Source organism: Beta vulgaris, chromosome 3 (assembly GCF_026745355.1).
Source record: "Beta vulgaris subsp. vulgaris cultivar EL10 chromosome 3, EL10.2, whole genome shotgun sequence".
Classification (NCBI taxonomy): Eukaryota; Viridiplantae; Streptophyta; class Magnoliopsida; order Caryophyllales; family Amaranthaceae; genus Beta; species Beta vulgaris.
Genome location: NC_079204.1, coordinates 16,416,845 through 16,438,990, shown reverse-complemented (window position 1 = coordinate 16,438,990; position 22,146 = coordinate 16,416,845). Strand labels below are relative to the sequence as shown.

The window sequence follows — 22,146 nt, the reverse complement described above, 5'->3', positions numbered from 1 at the left end:
AAGAATCTACAAACCTCTCTTGCAGCTTCCATGCTCAATCTGCGAAGATCAGCATCTGTCCCTGTGACAGTAGTACCACGAGGCACAGCAGGCTTCTTCTTCACCAGGGCATTTGACAATGGAGGCTTTGGAGCAATACGGACATAACTGAAGCCTAAGCCACGACCAGATGGATCACCAACACCAGAAATCTCCAACCGCTCTATATTTTCTCTATCCTGATATTATAATAGAAAGACATAAGGTAAAAATATCAACACAAATGCAGAAGCACAAACTTTTCATTATTTTCACTTGTAAGTTCTAAAAGTCCTTCATTTCACCACACAAATAAAAGCTAGAACCCCCCACCCCCAAAACGCGCACACACTCGCACTGGAATAGGTCCATTTTTTATTATTTTTTCATCATCCAATTGTTTCCGAATAGGTCCATTTATATCCAAGGGTGTAAAATATCACGGAGAATCAATTAAAAAAGATTCCCCAATTAGTAATCCATTGGGTCCTTTAGGAACCGCCCTCGCGCCCTTCAAATTGCGAATTTCTTTTCATTTTACCATTTATTAACTCATAATCAGTTTTTGGTAAAACAAACCTTTCAACTACTTAAATTTCAATATAATTTAATGGATGAAAATGGACGGATTTATAACCCCGATCCATGGAGTAACATTATCTTGAATCCATTCAGATTGCATTGGTATTTTCTTCATTACAATTTTTGTGAAGAGACATCCACAAAATTTATCTTGGATAATTTGTTTGTGAAAATGTATATGTAACCAAATACGGACGGCACTTTACAATCGGATGAAGTTCTGGTTGTTCAATCTAATAAGATCGGCTATGCCCTATTTGACTACTCGAGGAGCAATTGTTCATGGCCATTATGGGGAAATCATTTATGAAGGGGATACATTAGTTACATTTATATATGAAAAATCGCGGTCTGGTGACATAACGCAAGGTCTTCCAAAAGTGGAACAAGTCTTAGAAGTTCGTACTATTAATTCGATATCGATGAATCAAGAAAAAAGGTTTGATGGTTGGAACGAACTTATAACAAAAATTCTTGGAATTCCTTGAGGATTCTTGATTAGGGCTAACCTAGGTAGCACGGAAACGGATACGGGGACGGATACGAGTACGGGGACGAAAAACGGCAAAATCAAATTTTCAAAAAACGGGTACGGCATGGAGTCGGCAAAAAATAAAATAAAAATTAAATCTGGAAAAAAATAGTTTATTTTTAATGAGTCAAACTGTCAAAGTATATCTAGAAAAATATTACTCTACTTTTTTTAACATTTATCTTTTTGTTGTAGTTTATAATAAAAGCTGGCATAAAGCCATAAACTAAAAAATTTGAAAAGAAGAAGTGAAGAACCGGTCAAAAAAAAAGGGGGGGGGATTCACTATACCACGTGCCAAAGGAGAAAAAAAGGGCAATTCATTATTTATTCAAAAAGAAAAAAAGAATCGGTAAAAAAAAAAAAAAAAAAAAAGGTGAAATATAGCTGGCAGCCAACAAGTTTTTTTTATAATGATATCACGTGATATTTTTCCTCTCTCCTCTCTCCTCTCTCTCTTCCCTTCTCCTTCAAACTCAACGCACGGCTACTGGTTCTTGACAAACCACGACTTTCCGGCCAAAAGCTTCAAGAAATCCGGCTATGGCAGAATGGGTACGTCTTAAAGCTTCAAGATCTGTCTCCAAAACGTCCCCATCAACCACCCTAGCCGTCCCCAACTGAATCCGACGTCCCCACCACTCAAGAGTCGTCACGGGGACGTTTTTCCGGCGTATCCGTCCCGTACCTGTCCCGTATCCGTCCCCGGTACGGGAAACGGCACTCCGGGGAAGTACCCGTGCTTCATAGGGGCTCACTATAGTGCAAAGCCATATATCTTTCATTAACAAGATTCAAAAGGTTCATCGATCCTGGGGTGCAGATCCGTAATGTAAAAAACTTATATGGACCTGGACCAAATGTTAATTCATGTGATTTATGAAAAAAAAAGGTTACAATATAAAAAAATAGATATAAAAGATGAGTAGATATAGATTATAAAGTTTGGCTATTTGAAATAAAAAGGTTATTATGTCACCAAGTGAAAGTTTCATTATGATAAACTAATGTAAGAAAGAGTGACTATATTAAAAGAAAATGTCACTGTGGTAGATAATAAGTGTATAGTGTAAGTTGTAACTTAAGATTTTAAAAGGCTACTTACTATATGAAAAAATGGTCACTGTGTTAAATAAGTGACTTTGGTCGCAATAAAATTAGTGTGGACCAGGTCCACGCAAGACTAACTCATTCGTAATAGGCATATAGAAATTATTGTACGTCAATAACAAGATGTTATTTATAACAAGTAGTTTTATTGGTTGTTAATTGGTCACACTTATTCATTAAATGGGTTGGATTGGTATTAGTCTAGATAAACACCAAAATCATTCTATTAGATCTAATTAGTACCTAGTGGCAGAGATATTATATGGCTCGATCTTTAGTATTCTCTTCTTTATCACCTATGTCTACTATTGAGGAAGAATGGCGTCACCTATTTTTACTAAGAAACTAAAAGAAACCCTCTAAACGAAGGAGACTAAACAGGAAGAAGAGGGATTTACCAAAGATCCTTTTCCTTCCCTTTTTTTTGGAAGAAAGGAGAATCCGGGCAAAATCAAAATCAACGAAATGGAAAAGATCTTTTTGGACTTAATCGAAGCATGCTATAAATATTCATTATTTTTTTACTTATTTCATCTATTCCATGACTCTGAATTGTTCGCAAATTTTTGGGTCTTCTTTTTCATCTCAGATTACTCGATAATTTCCACAAGCACATATTCCAATTTTTATAGGTAGCGCACGCGTGCACTATACTCACACACACACAAGATTGTGTACCTATTCACCCCTAATTACCCACTTTCCTTCTTTCTCTTCCAATCAATGCTGTCCCAAAATCCCCTGTCAGCCATAAAACCCAGCCTTTCCCACCCAACCTACCCCTACCTTTCCCTATCAAATATTACTTGAAGTTGAAGGAAGCAGCCCTCTCTTCCCATTCCCTAATCCAGCACTGCCCCTGTCTGACTTTGAGACATCCCCTCCCCTTCCTCTTTTTCCAATGTGCCATTCTCCCCTCCCTTCTCCAACAATTGATGAAGTCAACGAAAAAAAGGAAGAAAGATAAGGGGAGGTCTGGGAGAACATATTGGTCAAAAAGAAGAAAGTCAAACTTGTGATCGATGTCGGCACAATGCCTTCAATGGGTTCTTTCTCACTTTGTTGGATTAAGAGATTGAGATCTTCTAATTGTCGGCATGTCTTCTACACCAATCACTTTTACTTCTCTCGCATATGGGACCTCCATTATCAGCTGTCCCTCTGTTCTTCTCTCTCCCGTACATAAGTGAGGGCAGTCGGGTTGAATGGGTACAGGATGGGCTGGCGGGGGGGATGGGGACCAAAGTCGAAGAGGGTGAAATTTGGCTGGAAGAGGCGGTGGGGACGGAAAGGGGTAGGGGTAGTTGTGATAGCAGAAAGATGGGAGATTTATGAATATGTTGGTTAAGTATTGAGCAGGTTGTTTGGTTCAGTAAGGGTTTTAAAATCTAAAACTTTCCATATTTATAACTGTTGCAATCATTTTGAGACATCCAAAAAAAAAATGCTTAGCAATGTTTAAGAGATGGGTGAAAAACATATACACAGAAGGAGAGTAGTATTATACAATGAAAACAGTATTGCAAAAGAAGAGAGCTGAAAATTCAAATATAGTGTTACCACAACTTTAAATACAACAGCAAGAAAACATTTGTTTTAACAAAATCCTATCAAGTAGATGGATTACCTGACTGGTGCAAGCAACAAAATTGGCAGTCAAGTTCCAAGGAGTTATCTGCAATTCTCTCTCAATGTGTGACGCAGCAGCCAAGGCAATTGCTTCATCAGGAAGCTGATTCATAGCAGAAGAAAGAGCAGCTAGATGTGTCGGGCCTGTTAGATATGCCAGCCTTGTTATTCCAAGACATTTGAGACGATGAATACCAGCCAGCAGGCTTTCATAAGTGCAAACCTGCAGCAATGAGTTAATAAGGAGGCAAGCAGCTAAAAGATCTATAAAAAGAAAAAAAAAAACAGATTGGATATGCTTTCACATAGTGCACACATTCCTGGGGAAGGGAGCTGTGTTCTAAAGGGTCAAGTCATCAAGAAGAAGATGAGACCGAGAAAAAAATATCAGGAGAGGAGTATCGTCAAAGGAGATCAATTGCACAGCCATTGCTCTAGCGCCTATGAACTTTTAGTCTATTGAACGTTTGTACATAAATTCCCAGCACCTCCTATTGAACTTTAAGCCTATTGCACACAGTGCACACATTCCTGGGGTGAAGGGAGTTGTGTTCTAAAGGGTCAAGTCATCAGAAGAGGAGGTGAGACCGAGAAATATATCAGGAGAGGAGAATCATCAAAGGAGATTAATTGCACAGCCATTGCTCTAGCGCCTACGAACTTTTAGCCTATATAACATTTTTACATAAATTCACAGCACCTCCCCTATTGAATTTTAAGCCCATTGCACGCAGTGCACACAGTGCACACATTCCTGGGGTGAAGGGAGCTGTGTTCTAAAGGGTCAAGTCATCAGAAGAGGAGGTGAGACCGAGAAAATATATCAGGAGAGATGATCAAAGCCCAAAGGAGATTAATTGCACAGCCATTGCTCTAGCACCTACGAACTATTAGCCTATTGAACATTTTTACATAAATTTACAGTACCTCCTATTGAACTTTAAGCCCATTGCACGCAGTGCACGCATTTCTGAGGTGAAGGGAGTTGTGTTCTATTGGGTCAAGTCGTCAAGGAAAGTAGGTGAGACCAAGAAAAACTTGCAGGAGAAGAGAGATGCTAAAGGAGATCAGTTGCACAGCCTTTGCTCTAGTGCCTACGAACTTTAAGCCTATTGAGCATTTGTACATAAACTCACAGCACAAACCTATTGAACTGTAAGCCTATTGCACAGCCAAAGGTATCTTACTTTGATTTATACAGTTCCTCGGCCTCAAATAATGTACGTTTTTGTTAGGCACACATTAAAAGTTTTACTAGGATGTGGTGAACTCTATTTTAGATAGTGAGTAAAAGTAGGAATAAGAAGAACTTTGATACCAAGAGCGTAAGAAAGTACGGGGTCACATAGCAGATGGAAAATGAGAGAGAGAGAATGGGGAGTACACAGGACATGGGTTGTGGTAAAATTTTCATTTCAAGTAATAAGAAATTTATTGTCAAAATTCAAAGAGGAAAAAGGAACTTTCAGTGGAAGAAGGGAGTATGCTCCACTAGCAATTGTAAGCTGGTTAATACCATCACTACAGCCACAACCACATACACACTTTCAAGAGATGATCTCGATGACTTTGCTCTTGTTGGGAATAGTCACACCACAGACAAAGTGTTGTTTAGTCATATAATGATTAAATGATATGCTAAGAATGGGTCTCTCAATTACTAAAAGAAACAGACAAATGTCAAAAAAAAAAAATCATTTTTGATAATGAAATTCCTGGATTTTCTTAAATTTTCAGATTTATCTGTGTTCTATTAGGCATGCTTGATTTAGGGCTTATTGCTTAGGGTGTGGATAGGTGTATTTTTTAGCTCTTTCACTTATATATCTATCTTTATAATCATCTACATGAATAACTCATACACCTCCTTTCCCTTCACTGCTTATATTAGAATATCTAAGGTTCCTTTCAGTGCACTAACGAATCATCTGAGATGGACTTGAAAATATTATTGTTTCAGAGATCAGAAATACCTTATGCTACACAAAACAAAACAAAGTCATTCAGGCATAGATTAACTTTTCAGTTTTCACTCAAAAGTAAGAGATTAAAATGTGCAAATCGAGGAAACTCACTGTTTCCATTGTCACCATCCGTCGGAGCTCTTCTTCTGGTGGAATGTGGAAATTACGTCTCATAACATAGTAAGACTGTCCATTTGGCCCTTTCTGGTACATCAAAATACACATTTCAGAAAAATAAAACACCACAGCTAAAACTTGCCATAGTAAGAAACACAACAGAATAAAAAGCCACTAGATGGATATAATGACGATGTTTTATCGTAGTGTCAAAAGTACCTGTACATCCGCACAATGCTTCACCTTTTTGCGAAGAAAGTGTTCTGCAATGTTAGGGAACTGTGCAGATAACTCATCAGCACGAATCCAAGGAAGCATGCCACGTTTTTCAGCAGCACGAAACTCACGATACATATACACCAAAAGCCTATTTATCGTATAAGTTTGAAGACCCTTGGCACCAGGAGACATAACTTCCATGTGTGGTTCCTGAAATTGACCAATTACTAAACAATATCAATTCAAGTGATCTAGAAAGAAATCTAGACCTTTCCCCAACCAGAAGTTTAATGACGGAATAAGCAATTGAAAAACATTAAGAGGATAGTGATAAAGATAAGATTAGTATTTTATTTTTAAAAAAAAAGTGGTTTTAGTGTTGATAATAAAACTTCACAAATACTTCACAATTGTAAAGGACAAACAGGTTAAATACCTGCTGACCAACAGCATGAATCTTATTAATTCGCCTTATGGATAACTTCCCCTTAGCTGATCGAACCAATAGGTAGTCTGTTGAAGCAACTTTATGAGGAAATATAGGTGCTCGGTACATGTTTGTCTCAAAGCATGATTGACTACAACCCGGTTTTATATCTCCCAGAAAGGGGGATTTATCAGCCGGATCAAGTGAGAGAATAGTTCCCAAACCACTATTTGCACTTCGCAGCATTTCACCAGTTTGATCATCTGAAGATGATTTCTGATAGTAAGTGCATAGTCTTGCACCCATCCCGATGTTACCAATCAATAGGGGTCTTTCTTCACAATACCTACAAAAACAAATTTAGCCTTTTAGTTCTTACCCCCAACACAAAACCTGATTGTTGCAGGATAAAGACCAGCAATACAAATGGTAAATTCTAAATAGTATAAATTTATGTAAAACCAAAGGAGTGAACAATAAACTTAGTACCCTAAATAGTACGGGAACTCCTTACGGCAAGAAAGATAAAGTGAAAAAAAGTGGATAAGGGCTTCTGTATCAACTCTTTTACTTCACAGCTAGCAAATAAGTTGCTCAAGTTTTTGCATCAAAACATAGTTGCACCTATAAAATGTCAAAAAGGGGCAAACTGTCGGATCTTTGTCCTTACTTTTGTTTCCTCGCATTATATTTGGTGGTAACAGTGTTTTTATTATTGAGCATAATTGGGAATAGGTTCTTTATTTATATTGAGAAGTAGCAAAAAATTGGATTAGAAAGTCACCAAGGGGGTCTTTCCATTCACAAAACGAGGGCTAATGACAAAAGGCTCAATCATAATTTATCTACAAAACCAGAAAAAGTCGAGCGACGCTCAGAGACTAAACCTTGACTCCAGCTTTACACAAGTCTCAAAAACTGGAACTTGAAACCTTTGCGGCTGGAAGCTAAACCCTCAAAATTTGTTGCTTTCTTTCCTTCCAAGTGCAAAACCAGATTGGCAATTAGCTTACTTGATGAAGGTTGCTTAACAAAGCTTATTTCTTATTAAAGAAAAAATAAAACAAGAGCCTACAATATACAAAAGTAAGCAAAGCTCTAAAGAACAAGTAATTTCAGTCATGATCGTGAAGCACTCTCTGAATCCACGAGGGGGGGGGGGGGATTAGGTGCTGATCAAAGAAGTGCGGGAAATGGAAAGCTAGATATAGGTACCTCTACTTTTTGGAAGAGAGTGCTTCCCTTTCTTTAAAAACCTGGGTCAAGCAAAACTGTCTTCCCGTAATGTACTTTAGGGTTTGTTTGGTTTGATGGGAAAAAAAATTCCTGAAATTCCATTGGAATACGCAGATGAATATCAGCTTTCCTTTGTTTCGATGGAGAGCTATTAAGCAACGAAGGGAAGAATGGAGATGTTGTGGATGAGAGTGGAGGAAAATGGTTTTCCTCTAAATTTTGGAGGAAAATGGTTACAAAAGGATGGAAAATTCTTTTCCACCTCAATTTTCCTTTTTGAATCCCTTGTCCAACCAAACAACGGAAAATGGGGAAAATCGTTTTCCTGAAAAAACGTTTTCCTCAAGAACAAACGGAGCCTTAATCTTTTGTCTTTCTACATTATATAAGTATGTACATGGTCTAAGAGTTCCATTCCTGGCTGCATACTGCCTCACAGACTCAAGATTTCTTGACATATCACTTCATTCAGAAGACAGGTATGTACTTATATAAGCTCACCATGCATGCCTGGCTTAGGTCAAGACCCTTGCCCCCACAAAATATCCTAATCACATCATAATCTAATCGCTTAAACACTCCATACTTAATATAGTATATATGTAATAGAGCGGTTATGAATTCAGTATGAACCAGACCGTCTTATTGGCTATGGTATATATATCATATATGAACTTAGAATTTTCTCCTAAAAGATACTTTAATAAGCTGTAGACACAGTAAATCCTTGAAAAAGTGACTCACTCCATTAAGAAAACATGACCATCTTTGACCGAAAGATCAGATTTCTTCTTAAAAGCCCCAGGTGGACGCGAGGACTTGCCCTCATTAGGGAGCTTTTGGGAAATTGGCAACAAATGTATCTTTGTACGGACAAGATGAAGCAATGAATTAGGCCGCACATTCTGAGCAGCAAGAGTCCTCTGGTCTTCAAGCTCTTTTCCCATATAGAATATCTTGACAGCTTCGGTTAGTCTAAAATCTGCAGAGCGTAATATGCAACTAGGATTAGCATTTCAAACTTCCAGAAATAATTATTTTCTAAAACATATAGGAGCCATCGACAACCTCAACACGACGAAACCCTTGAAATAAGCATACATATTGAATTAAGGTGGCTCACCAAGTTTCTTCGAAGCTTTTGCTTTTAATGAACAAATAGTTTCTTCTGCATCCACGTTAATTTTGCACCCTTTGCCACCCAGACTCTTCAGTATAATCTTCATGGGCCCTTGTATAGGCAGCTTTTCTAGCTCTTTAACAACTAACTCACTGTCATGGGGATACCATGTCGCCTTTGGACGATGAAAGTTAGCAATATCCTTACTGCAAGACAACCAGGAAGAAACAGGTTAACACAGACTTTAAAGTTTCTATACCACACCAAGCAACCGTGTCACTCGGGCTCCTTTATTACTTTGAGAAACCTGTGTAAGTTCCTGAACACTCCAATTCAGGTATGCATTTAATCAATTCATGTTGAGCCAAAACATCAAGATACTTTATCAAACAAAATACCGAGTAGGACATTCGGAAACATACCCGTGTTTAACACGAGTACTTGAGTCCCAGTAACATAGCGAGGCACTCACTTCAGAATTAAATCATCAAAATTATGTATTTCAACACATGACTAATTGAGAAAAGGACTATTGTTACACAGGTAGCAACGATTAGCTGACAACATCGAAAGCATATATATATTCACTTCCTCCGTTTTGAAATAAGTGAAACACTTTATTCTATGTGAGTTTTTACATCGCCAAATACAGCAACTAAGGAACAAAGAATGTTACTTTCACGGATCCTTGGGAGGATAAGTTGTCAACTTTCTGATAATCACCTTCATACCTTCTTCAATGAAACTCGTCCTTGTCCGTTATCAAGGGGACAAAACATTACTTTTTACAACGCAGGTGAAGCCCAACCATAAATCGTGGATGAGGTCGCCATCGTGGTAACGGTCGCTTATCACGGAGGCAGTTTGTATCGGATGGTTGGAACAGGTCGAGGCTAACGCGTCGTGAATTTTATATAGGGAATTTAACGTCAAAATTGCAACTTTATGGTTTAAGAAGTATTCTTTCATCATAATATATGAAACAACTCATATACATCCAAACTGAAATACCCCCCACTAATTTATTCTCCCTTCTTGAGTGTGTGCTTATTGTTTTTCTTACTATTTATGCTTTTTCTTCCGTCAATTCTGTCGAAAAAACGGACGTGATGGGAAAAAGAACAATCTAATACAACAAGTCACCGTTACGTAACAGACGACACAGCGACAAGGATGTGATTTTTGTCGTGCCGTTCTATAAGTGATTTCTCGGAACGGCAACTTCCAAATCTGTTACAGAATGGCCTTTACGTAACGGAACGGACAAGTTTTAATTCCATGGCCCCAACACTAAACCTTGACTTAAAAAGAAGGCAGTGAACAAATTGCCTCTATGTAAAGGGAAAGAAAGGATAAAAATGAGAATCATACCATGTTTTGGTTTAAGGAGGATATATTCAGAATTACCCTAGAATACATTTTCTTTTCAACTAATAAATAAATCCCATCTAGGATTTCCCTGCACCGCTCCATCACATTGTTCACGTGTCTAAACTCTAATGCCCACTCTGGTAATCTCCGAGATGCATTTCCTCAATCTAGACTCTTATCAATTTCTCCCACCACAACAAAACACCGACTATAAATTTTATTTTTTAATTTTGACAAGAATATAGAACTCAAGGGAAACAAACAGCACCACTGAGAATAAACATAAAAGCAATTACAAATAACAGCATTTAAAACCCAGTGAATATTCTTACTTGCTCAGTCTAGTTTTAATTGTTTGCAGCTTCAATGCAGGGATAGAATGCAAAACTTTCACACTATGAGCTGTTCGTTTCTTTGAAAGTGACTTTAATTGAGGTAAAGTTTTTCGATTGGAGTAATACTTGTCATTAGCAATATTAAATCGTCCACTAGATAACGTCACATGACCAGGTACTTCAAAAACTTCAGCACCACTCTTTCCAAGTCGTGTTGTAATCATTGCCCCAGCATGAATCTGGAGATGCTCATAGTCTTTGTTGTCTAAAAGTTCAAAGACCATCTGCTCATCTTGAAGATCGTATATTAGCTTTGGTTTCACAATTGGCTTCTCCAACTCCCATATTATGTTCTCAACCCAAGATCCTTCAACTAACTCCTTGTTCTGCAACGTAAGTTGTTTAAAACGTTTCATGAAATCAAACTGTGCATACTCCCCTGATTCATTTTCCTTCCTCGTATCAGAAAGATTCGAAAAATCCTTTTCCAATCTAGATTCCAACCTCAAAAGTTGAGGATGGCACATGCTCTCAGAGCAAGCAGGAGTAGCAGAACTTCTAGAACCAAATGGTTCTACAGAGAAGTTAGATAAACCATTATGACACCAATTATCCATCTCACACGGAATGATTTTGGAGTCAGACAACTGCTTGTGGGGCCTTGACATCATTTCTTTCTCTTCATGAGCAAGAGAACCTGAATCAGGTCCAGAGAGTTCACAACTCTCCACAGAATCCTGACTTACTGCAGGGGAGTTGCCCCAAATAATTTTATCTTCCCAGTCCTGCTGATCTAGTGAGTAAAATTCCATAGACATACATGACTTCCATTCAGCAGAAAAATCAAACGTTGAATCTTTTCTCATAGGTTCTGAACTTAAACAAGAGTCTTTCTTCTCATCATCAACGATATGCATTCCTTCAACCAACTCCAGCTTAGAATCATCATCCATTGATACTTCGTAATGATCTCGTGCTGCCTGTAAAAGCTTTCTATCAGAAAAAACTTGCCAGGATCCTTTAAGAAATTCCTCTTCATCCTCCTCAACCATGTTTGATACATCAAGAGAAATATACTTTTCTGAAAGAGGAAAAATGCATCAGGTAAAGTTACAAAGTAACTCCAACTTTAAATCAAATGCAGTAAGATCCAAGTGCCTGAGAACTAGACAATCTATAATCATCATACATAATTAGCAGGGAGCACGGCAAATTTAATATAGAAGCATGAGATAATAGTTGACAGCAAATTTATACATCATAATGATACGACAGTCACATCATACATATCGAACAACAGACACAAAATTACCTTTAGGAACTGAATACCTGTGCCCCCTTCTTCCAGGCTTTTTCAAGGGCTCGTTAACACCAAATATTTCAGAAAACCTTAATATAGCCACCCCATCTTCTACACACAGAATAGGCAGTGGCGTCAAACTTTTAGCATCAGCCGTATCATGCAAAACTACAGGTTCTTCCTGTGGACAATGAAAAAAAATTATGAGCAACCTATCATCTAACCATACAATAGGTTCCACAGAAAAGTCAGATAACCCGCTATGACACCTATACTCTTGAAAACTGTGCACTAACATAAAATCAGAATGACAAATTGAGCATTGACGTGCTCTATTACACACCCAGGACAATATATTAAGTTTCATACTCCCTGTTACATATTAACACCAAAAAATACACTAGAGTTAGTGAAGTTATTCCACAACCAACAAAAGGTTTTATACCATAATTAGAGTAATCACCATAAACAAGATACGAATAACTGCGATGAAAACTAATTTAATAATTGTGTGAAACAAAAATGAGAGGCAGACCAAATGGAAGTCATTGCTTTTCATAGAGTATTTGGAAATGCCGAAATAATATTGTTCATCGTAGAGACAAGTTTTTCAAATTAGAACCCTTTTTTTAGCTATAAAGTGAAATGCAAGATTATTGCTTGACCATAAAGATGCTAGTAAGGGTGTGATCTCTTCACCTTATGTTATAAGCAGTTCCAAATAGATCGGTTAAGTTCCAACACTTAAAAAAATAAGCTTCAGCAGTTCCTATAGTTTGGATAAAGTTCAGGTTTAGATAAGGTCATAGATAAAGTGAAGAGAAGCACCCTAAATGCTGATTCAAAACATGGGAAATGTTCAATAATTGAATTTAAATTTCGAAGGTTAGGTTAAATCTTCTTCTGCTGTTGTACGTATTATCCTTCGAGATTTTAAGGGTAAGCCTATTGCATTTCTGGGAAATTCTTCTGATTTGATGGCTGGAGCAGAGCCTGTGTGAAGAAAGTCATTTGGCTCACGTACAGAGAATTTTAAGAAGCTAATAGAAGAAGAAATTTTAATTGTCATCAACACTGTTAAAAGCCTTATAGGCGCCTTTGGAGAATCAGCTTTCACTTATGGATATCTGTTTCATGCTACACCAATTGAAGCTATTGCGCGTTATATTTGCAACGAAGCAAATTAAGGTACAGATCGGATTGCACCTTATAGTCAGCATTCTCCCTAATTAGACATTACAGATACTACGGAATATAAAAGGTTATTATTGTAAAATAAATTTAGGTCCCTAGAGGAGCATCTCCTAGCATTGTTTTCTTACTTGAAAAAAAAAACTCTCTGAAACAATTTTTGCAAAACAAGGCACACAACAGTTATCATAAATAGACGCCGCAGTGCCTCATAAAGAATAAGAAATAATAGCATGTCATAAACTCATAACATCACTCAGAGTCGCAGACTACTTAATGCAGTTGCACACGTGATCTGACTCCTAGCTCATCAATTCAAGGCTTCCAGCACATTAGCATTCAGCTGATTCGGCTTGTAGCTAGTTGCTTCATTTCATATCCACAACCTAATTAACTAATTTGTTTAAATAGAAGATCCGTTCAAAAAAAACCAATAAGAAGACCTTGAATTCTAGCTAATCGATTAGAGCATAAGTATGCCGACACTGCTCAATCATGATGCAGCAGACTAAAAATTAAAGAGAGAGCATGTGAGAGTCAATAGAATTTAGAAGCAGAGTTCTTAAACGCAAGATCTCATGCAATATATTCTTTTAACAACGTGGTGAACATTTCAAATTACCTCATATTTGGTTTTCCATGTATTGAGTCATAGATGGCGGTCATTTAGCATTAGCAGCAATTTGGTCATCTGTATCTTCCGTTATAACTAGTGCCAGTACTAATCTAGCTAAGATATAGCAATATCCTAATATAAAATCCAAATCCTCTTCGCAATTTCTGTCTAAACTAAATGGATCAGGCTCGAAATAGTTCAGGTGTTTAGGCATCAGCAATGATTTTAAGCAACAGGGGAACCAATTGAATAGATAAGCGTAGAAAATTCTTTTAAAATTATAGATAAATAATCAGAAGAGAAAACTAAGGTCAAGTATACCTTCTGAAAGCCGGTAAGACTACCATCAATTTCAGTCTGGACTGAATCAGGAGCTGTAAGTGATTCAAAATGGTTTTCTTGGTTAGCTACTATATCTTCATCAGCATTCTTCACTGAAAAAGATTTGAGACAGTAAGTTCAGAAGGAGATGGATTTCATTGTGATCAGCTGAAAAGAAGACAGTCAATGCAATGCATCAGAGAGATTTCCACAACTGTCGTGAAAAAACACTCTTTTCCAACTGTAAGTGCTAGGATGATACTATTCTCAAGAATGTCAGATCTACTCTCTCCCCCCCCCCCCCAAAAAAAAAAAAAAAGCCACAGCAAATATAAGAAACGAGTATAAATCCATAAGCCTCCAGATACATATGAATGAGAGTTTTAATTGGACAACACCCCCTCAAATGGACCTCTTTCTGATCAGAGCAAACAGAGACAGTCGAAATGCATCAGAGAGTCCCCACAACTCACATGAACACTTATTTCTACTTTTCAGTGCTGTGAATAGAAACCTAATTTTCATAATATTTCAGTCCCCATAATGTCAGATCTACTGTCCACACCCCCCCCCCCCGCAACCGAACCACAACGAATATAAGAAGTGGATATAAATCCATAAGCCTTGAAATACGTATAAATGAGGGTACTAATTGGACAACCCCCCTCCCAAAAAAAAAATGAAAAAAAACAAAGTTAGAAAGCTTTATTAAAACTGCCTAATATCCACCACAATTCTCTCCAGCAAGCTTACAGAAATAAGTTCGTTAGTCTTTACCGGAAATATCAACAATACCCCAATTTATTTGAGGCATCACCAAAGACAAAATTATTCAAATTTAGCATTCATCAATTGAAATCCACACCTCTTGTACAAGATTAGACCCAGCTCAACCCAAATAAGGCTACAAAAATATGTGAAACAGAAAGAACAAGGCTTAAGATCAGTGCCAAAAATTAATCCCCAATAAATTTGTGTGGTCCAAATTACATAAGTTTGAAGATAATATATACAGCGACTCAGCATTATTTCTCGACCTTCATCTCTCAAGCCTCAATCATGGCTGCCTCCCATCTTCGCATCTCCATTTAAAAAACTTATCTTCTTAGTGGTGATTCACAAAGAGGGGCTGGACACAGAACAGGAAAAAAATGCTTAAACAAACAAGAGTGAATAATGAGTTGGCAACAAGAGATCCAACAACCCTGACCAAGATTTGTCAATTTAAGAATCACCAAGGTGTCAAAATGTATAAATTCTTGTAACATTTCCATTTTTGATCTTAAGCAAGCAGATTCAAACATTCTTCACATTTGGAATTGGGGTTAATTTGAGCTCAGGCTCAATCGAGCCTTCAGTCAGGCCTAGCCGAGCTCAATTCGAGCCTCAAGCCGAGCTCAATTCGAGCCTCAAGCCGAGCTCAGTTTTAATACTCCATTTTCAAGCTGGAACGAGCCAAACCCTCAATCCCTCACTGGCATTCCTACAAAAATTGCCTTCATCAAAGGAAACTGTCATTGTAACTTATTGCGTTAGATAAGACTATGACCATGCAGTGGAGCCCTAGATCCCCAAATAGGGGTAAAAACAAAAATTGAACAATATTAAAGCATTCTATTGCATATTGCAAGCAATATAACATCAGAAAAAACAAAGGCACTCCCTCTATCCCACTTCTTTCAACTCTTGAATCTGGGAAAAAGATAACGAATAGTGCAACGAGAGAGAGAAAGTGTGGGTTCAAAAGAGGAGGAAAAAAAAAAGAAAATTTAATAACAAGGGAAAAAGTCTTTTTTGACATTCATATAAGGCAAATTTTAACAAAATGCGGGACTGGGAAGGTAAACAACAATTGAATGCACCACCAACTTTACAATCCAAAAGCATGTCTCCTATCAACCAAAATTGACGTGCATGACAGAGACATCAATCCGATGGATAAACTGAAGTTGTGAGTTCCATAAAGAACAAAAGAAGAAAGAAAGAAAGAAAGAAAGAAAGAAAGAAAGAAAGAAAGAAAGAAACCTGGGGATGATAGAGACATCAATTCCAAATTGTTGTCCACTGGCTCAACATTCACATCATCCTGTGGCTTCAACACTAGGTCTGTCACAGCAGGAGCTTTTACTTCACACTCATGAGAAACAGCAACAGATTCTTCTTCATTATCCACATCTTCATCATAATTTTCATCATCAAAAACTGAGGAGTTTTGCTCCAAAATTACTGCTGAAACATCAGCTGACAAATACTCCCTTTTCGGCAATAGATGATCCTCCTCCGTTGCAGTCTCAATCTCAGGACCTTCATACTGCTCATCAATATCTTCATAATCAACTGCGTTTTCAGCCTTCTCATCATAATCTGAAGAGAATGATAGATTTAAGTTACAAAAGGCATCTAGTCATCATATTTCAGAATCATACGGGTAAAAACTCATGAGTGTAAATCATTTATCTCCTTCAACGAAAAAAAATTGATTCTACAAAATCAACAAGGATAAAAAGAACATGACGTGAGATTTTCACATAAAAAATTAATAATGTCTTCTGGACGAAGGGACAGGCCAGCATACAGTGAAAAAATTCAAAACTAGGACCCAGATCCACTATACTGTGCACTTGTGAGATTGAAATCCATTACAATTTGGGCAGAAACCTCCCCAGTTACTAATTTATTATGCAACCCCGCCTTCACAAATGAAGAATTTGCTACAGCGTCAAACTCAAATTCACTCCAATCCCACCATCTCTAATCAAGAAGACACGGACAAAGTTTGATCGATTACCAATACAATGGAAATTTGGAAAACCTAGTGAGAAAAAGTTGGGATTTTGAACAACATCAAGCAATCATTATATGAAAAGAGGAATGATGAAGTTCCATATCAAAATGAAGCAAAAATCAAAATTCAGATCCCCAATGAGAGCCCCGTAGAGAAGTCTAGGCCCTATTCTTCATAGGTCAAGACTTCAACTACATGAAATAGTATCAGAATTCTATAAACTATAACATAATATAATACACTTTCATAATTTCGTTCCCAGCTTTATTTATAGAACCAATAATCTTCCCCATAATCAAAGTCATACATGTAACCCTTGCATATACTCGAAGATCTTTCTAAACATTAAAGTCTGATAAGGCCCGGTCAGCTCAGGGATACTAGACCATAATTACGTGTACCTTGCCTTGATCGGCTAATGTAGACTATATTACATGTGCTTCTGTGCATTTGTGCATGCACATAATCCAAGGAAAACATCAGCACCGAATTTCAAAGGAAATGTAACAATATGCAAGCACATACCCGTACATAAAATGTGCAGAACTGAATAAGAAAGATGTACGACAACAAAAAAGGTATACACGGAACCCTTGAACCAAATGGAAAGCATCATTTACCAATAATAATTTAACAGTCAGCTATTGTTTGATATAAACAATAACTTTGTATTCAGATCTAACAGAAACAAGCAACAGACAAACAAGAAATATGATGCAGCACCAGTAGACACAACTAAAGGAACTGAAATTTTAAAAGATATCAATACATAACCTTCTTCAGCAGCAGAAGCAGAAGCAGAAGCAGAAGCAGCAGCTGTTGTGTGTGGGGATCTTCCTGAAAACTAGAATTGCAAGAGTATCAGAATCATATATGAAAGATAGTAAGGACTTTGCAGTTAGATAACAAAGGAAAGAAAAAGATTCACACATCCATGACAGTGAGAGATGGTCCCAGTTTGTCAGCCAGTGCATCAAGATGCTCTTTTGCATCCTGCAAGATAATGTAATCAAAATCAATTTAATACATCTCCATGTAAAAGACATCTGAAGTCTTAAATGACAACTACAAATGAAAATTGGATCATAACAAAATTCATATGATGCTACTAGTGACAAACTCCCATAATATATAATGGAACAACTCTCTAGTGACCTTCTTAATTAGCATTGCCAGCATTCTTTTCTCTTTTTTAACAGGAGTTATATGCGTATATATATATATATATATATATATATATATATTATATATAATATATATATAATATATATATTATATATATATACATGACTTCCTCTTGTTTTCATCATCATATATATTTTCACTTTCTTCACAATCAGATACCCTTGCGGCGACCTTTCACTTATGTTTTTCCTCAGATTTTTCAAATGAAAACTGTACGACCCATTATCTCACAAGGTACAGTACATTAGTACACCCACCAGGCCACCACTGAAGCATATGAACCCTGAGATCCAATTCCAAATATACATTTTTTACAGAATTGAAAAGGTTAGAAAAACAAACTGAAAATATTCCATCCCATCAAAGTAAGAAACAAACTACCTTCCCACCCATCCCCACGCACCAAAAAAGAGAAAAGCAAAAGGGTTGCATTGGCATCCACACCCTATTCCACAAACTGACAACTACCTACCCCCACATAACCCGCCATAATACTTTTTGCTGCAACCCATTAGTAGGGTCACTCACAATATACCTTGCCTTTTTCACCTATCCCTCCCCCAATCTTAACCTCCCCTTTCTATAAACCACTTCAGCACATTATGTCCCTTGAATTCTTCTCTCATCACCCCCTTCCTTTTCCTGTCCTCTTCTTCCCTCTTTTTCTCCCCTCTCCATCCTTTCCAACCCCTCATACCTCACACCTCCTCCAGTGTTGCTTCCAACCTCACTGCTTTTACGAGCCAAATAAGAAATCACATATCAATAACCCATAAATCATAGATGTACAAGAATTTGAAAATACATGACAAAAACATCAAAAGTGGATAATTAGAAAAATTCTAACTCGGAACAGCTTATTAAGAGGGGAAGATGCAAAAGTGGAGATATTAGTCATTTTAGCCTTCCATTAGTTTCCAATTTTCCCTATCAATATACTCCATCCATTCCATACATCTATCACCTCAATCAAATTTCTTATTCCACTGTATCCATCAGCTTAATAGACCAAAACAAATTTTGTCAGCTTCAAAAGCCAAAAAAATTACTATCAACTTTTATACCAATACAGCAACTAAATAATCCCAAATCTATTACATAACCATAAAATAAAATAAAAGATATCATTAAACAGGAAAGAGTATAAAGTCAGTGACATGAAGATAACTAATCTACAAGGAGAACCAAACTCGAAATAAATCAGATACCCGGAAGCCTTGTTTGGAAAGGTTTTCACCTAGATGACGGTTTCCAATGAAACGATTGTTCCCAACCACAAAACTTAAGAGTATCTAGAAAAATACTTTGAGTATCCAATATCCTACTTATAATGAAACAACACTCATTTTGCATTAAAAACTACTTACACTGCTTGTTAAAGTTCAAGAAAAAAAAAATATTAAAATAAGTAACAATTATGACAGCTTAAACATTTGTTGACAAGCTAAACGAGGAAATAATATAAATTCTTGTTCTAATTTCTCCAGCTTCAGCAAAAAGATAATTAATCAATCTCGAAAACTTTAAACAATAAATTACACCTAAACTGAACACAATTGGTAGTAAATTTAGCCTTCCATGATGACTTTAGGATGTAAACTTGTAATTGCAAATTAATGAAGCTACCACAACTAAACCACACCCAATGGATAAAAACACCATCAAGGTGCTTTCACCAACCTTCTTAAACTCCATGAATTCGTCGAATTTCTAAATGCAATTCTTCACATACAAACACAATTGTCACAATTTACCACTACAAGAACCAAACATGGCTAATCGTGGTAAGCGAAGCGCGAAACATTACCTCATCAAGGTAATCAACTTCGAGTTCACCCGAATTGTCAACATTCCCAAACATAAACCCCAAAAGTCGACTACCTCCACCAGCTTCCTCGTAGTCTTCTTCATCATCATCTACTACCATAAGTAAATAAACCAACAAATTTACTCAAACATACAAATTTAGGTAGCATAATATAAACCCATCTTTTTTGTCAATTAAAAGCAATTATATTTGGTTCTAAATTACCTGACTCACGATCACCAACAGAACTGCTCCCTGGCTCTAAACCCATATAAGCAGAAACCCTTGAATACAACTAATTAAGCTCCAAAATCGCAATTAACCTCAAGAAAAGTAGGTAGATCTGATTAATCACACAAAAATAGTAGAAAAAAAGTTCATAAAAATTCAATTTCAAATTTCAATAAGTAAACCCTAACTAATTAATCACCAATGTTCAAATTCAACAATTTACATCTAAATATTCAATTAAATTAAGAATCTAACAATATATAAATTTAGAAAAGTTGAAAAATCTGAAATTAAAACACAAAAGTATAAACCCTAACTAATTAATCACCAATGTTCAAATTCAACAATTTACATCTAAATATTCAATTAAATTAAGAATCTAGCAATATATAAACTTAGAAAAGTTGACAAATCTGAAATTAAAACACAAAAGTATGAACCCTAACTAATTAATCGCCAATGTTCAAATTCAACAATTTACATCTAAATATTCAATTAAATTAAGAATCTAACAATATATAAACTTAGAAAAGTTGAAAAATCTGAAATTAAAACACAAAAGTATAAACCCTAACTAATTAATCACCAATGTTCAAATTCAACAATTTACATCTAAATATTCAATTAAATTAAGAATCTAACAATATATAAACTTAGAAAAGTTGAAAAATCTGAAATTAAAACACAAAAGTATAAACTAAGAACTAAGAACTTACAAGAAGCTGCGATTTGCGAATGACGGAATGAGTTCAGCGAATTGGGCCACCGCGGCACCGCCCACCGGCGTGGGTACTGGTCGCGAACTGCGCGAAGCCGAACTGCGCGAAGCCGAACTGCGAATTGGGCCACCGGCGTGGCGGCGTCTGGCTCAGGCAGTCAGCCTTCTTATGTGAGAGAGAGGAGAATGAGAAGAAAGAGGAGTTCAGACTTCAGCGAGAAAAAATGAATTGAAACTTGAAACGCAGCCTGTCCCCTTCTAGGTCCGCCACTGCTTGTCCTCCTAATTTGGAAGTAATCAAGCTATATTTTCACTGAAAAATGGCGGAACAAAAAACCTAGAATTGAAAGAATATAATTCCGAAAGAAATTTCTTGGATACGAAGTTGGTGCAATGTCGATGAATTCAAATTTTCCCCTATTTCAGAACCGCTGACAAGATCTGGGAAGAAAATTTGATGCATAAACTCGAAATTTCACCTGAATTTTGTCGGAATATTGGGGATTAGGTTGATAATGTTGATTGATATACAAATGATGTGATTTTGTTTGACGTTAATCTCATGAGTAGACTGTAGTTTTTTCCGGCGACGGTGAGATATTGGCGAGGTTTTTCTGGTATCGCAACGTTGATAAAGCTTTGCTTTCTCTCGTTCTTTTTTTTTCTTTTATAGAAGTATCTTAGACTGGTAATGCCGGCAAATGAGTTAGGTTCTTTTACCTTCCTGCCCTTACACTATGGTTAAAAAACTTGGTTTAAATAGATAACTAGTTTTTTTTACCCGGCATTGCTTCGGATTGTATATTGTTTTCCGAATTCAATACGTATTTTTTTCCATTTTCATTAAAATATATTAAGGAAAACTCAACATTTAAAAGGTACCAATATAAATATGTGGATATTTAAAGCATGACTACAAAGTTAGTTGAGATGGTAATTGTGTCCTGTATAATAACAAGTAGTCATGAGTTCAAATCTTGTTGCAAGCTAATTTTACTTTTATTAATTGACATGATTTATGTACATTGGACAATTCCAATGGAGTAACAGAGGTGCCACGTGGCGTGCATACATTGTCACACACGCCCTTTTAATATATTTGGATTTTTACTTTTTTTTTGTTTTGTTATGTTTATCTACTTCAGACTAAATTTACCATTGAATCCGAATAGCATGTATAATGGATAGTCTTTATTTAGTCTTAGATTAGAAAGACCAAATTTTCTTAGTCATATTTAGTCTTTTTGTTGTAGGATACTAGCCTAACTATGGGGGGAGGAAGAGTTGGTCTTGAATTCTAGACCAACAGTTGCGTAGGATCGATGGAGAGTC

The 22,146-nt window shown here is 36.7% G+C and overlaps 1 protein-coding gene across 6 annotated transcripts in view; it reads right to left on the bottom strand.

Moving 5' to 3' along the window:
- Positions 1–21,483, bottom strand: part of LOC104888994 (transcription initiation factor TFIID subunit 1) — a 29,129-nt gene extending 7,646 nt beyond the window's left edge. Inside the window, exons 1-17 of one of the 6 annotated variants that reach the window (XM_057393631.1) lie at positions 21,294–21,483; positions 20,813–21,096; positions 20,091–20,188; positions 19,866–19,978; positions 17,804–17,866; positions 17,648–17,717; positions 16,114–16,452; positions 14,089–14,201; positions 11,973–12,141; positions 10,658–11,741; positions 8,958–9,160; positions 8,579–8,816; positions 6,608–6,944; positions 6,172–6,381; positions 5,947–6,039; positions 3,870–4,094; positions 15–218 (exon numbers count right to left, since the gene is read on the bottom strand). In XM_057393631.1, the coding sequence (XP_057249614.1) occupies positions 15–218; positions 3,870–4,094; positions 5,947–6,039; positions 6,172–6,381; positions 6,608–6,944; positions 8,579–8,816; positions 8,958–9,160; positions 10,658–11,741; positions 11,973–12,141; positions 14,089–14,201; positions 16,114–16,452; positions 17,648–17,717; positions 17,804–17,866; positions 19,866–19,978; positions 20,091–20,136 (3,507 nt within the window). In that variant the 5' untranslated portion in view covers positions 20,137–20,188; positions 20,813–21,096; positions 21,294–21,483. Of the gene's footprint in view, positions 1–14; positions 219–3,869; positions 4,095–5,946; positions 6,040–6,171; positions 6,382–6,607; positions 6,945–8,578; positions 8,817–8,957; positions 9,161–10,657; positions 11,742–11,972; positions 12,142–14,088; positions 14,202–16,113; positions 16,453–17,647; positions 17,718–17,803; positions 17,867–19,865; positions 19,979–20,090; positions 20,209–20,812 lie in introns of those variants that run through there. The other 5 variants (XM_010674115.4, XM_019248642.3, XM_010674116.4 and 2 more) reach the window with 5 other exon arrangements.
- Between the last annotated feature and the right edge of the window lie 663 nt (positions 21,484–22,146).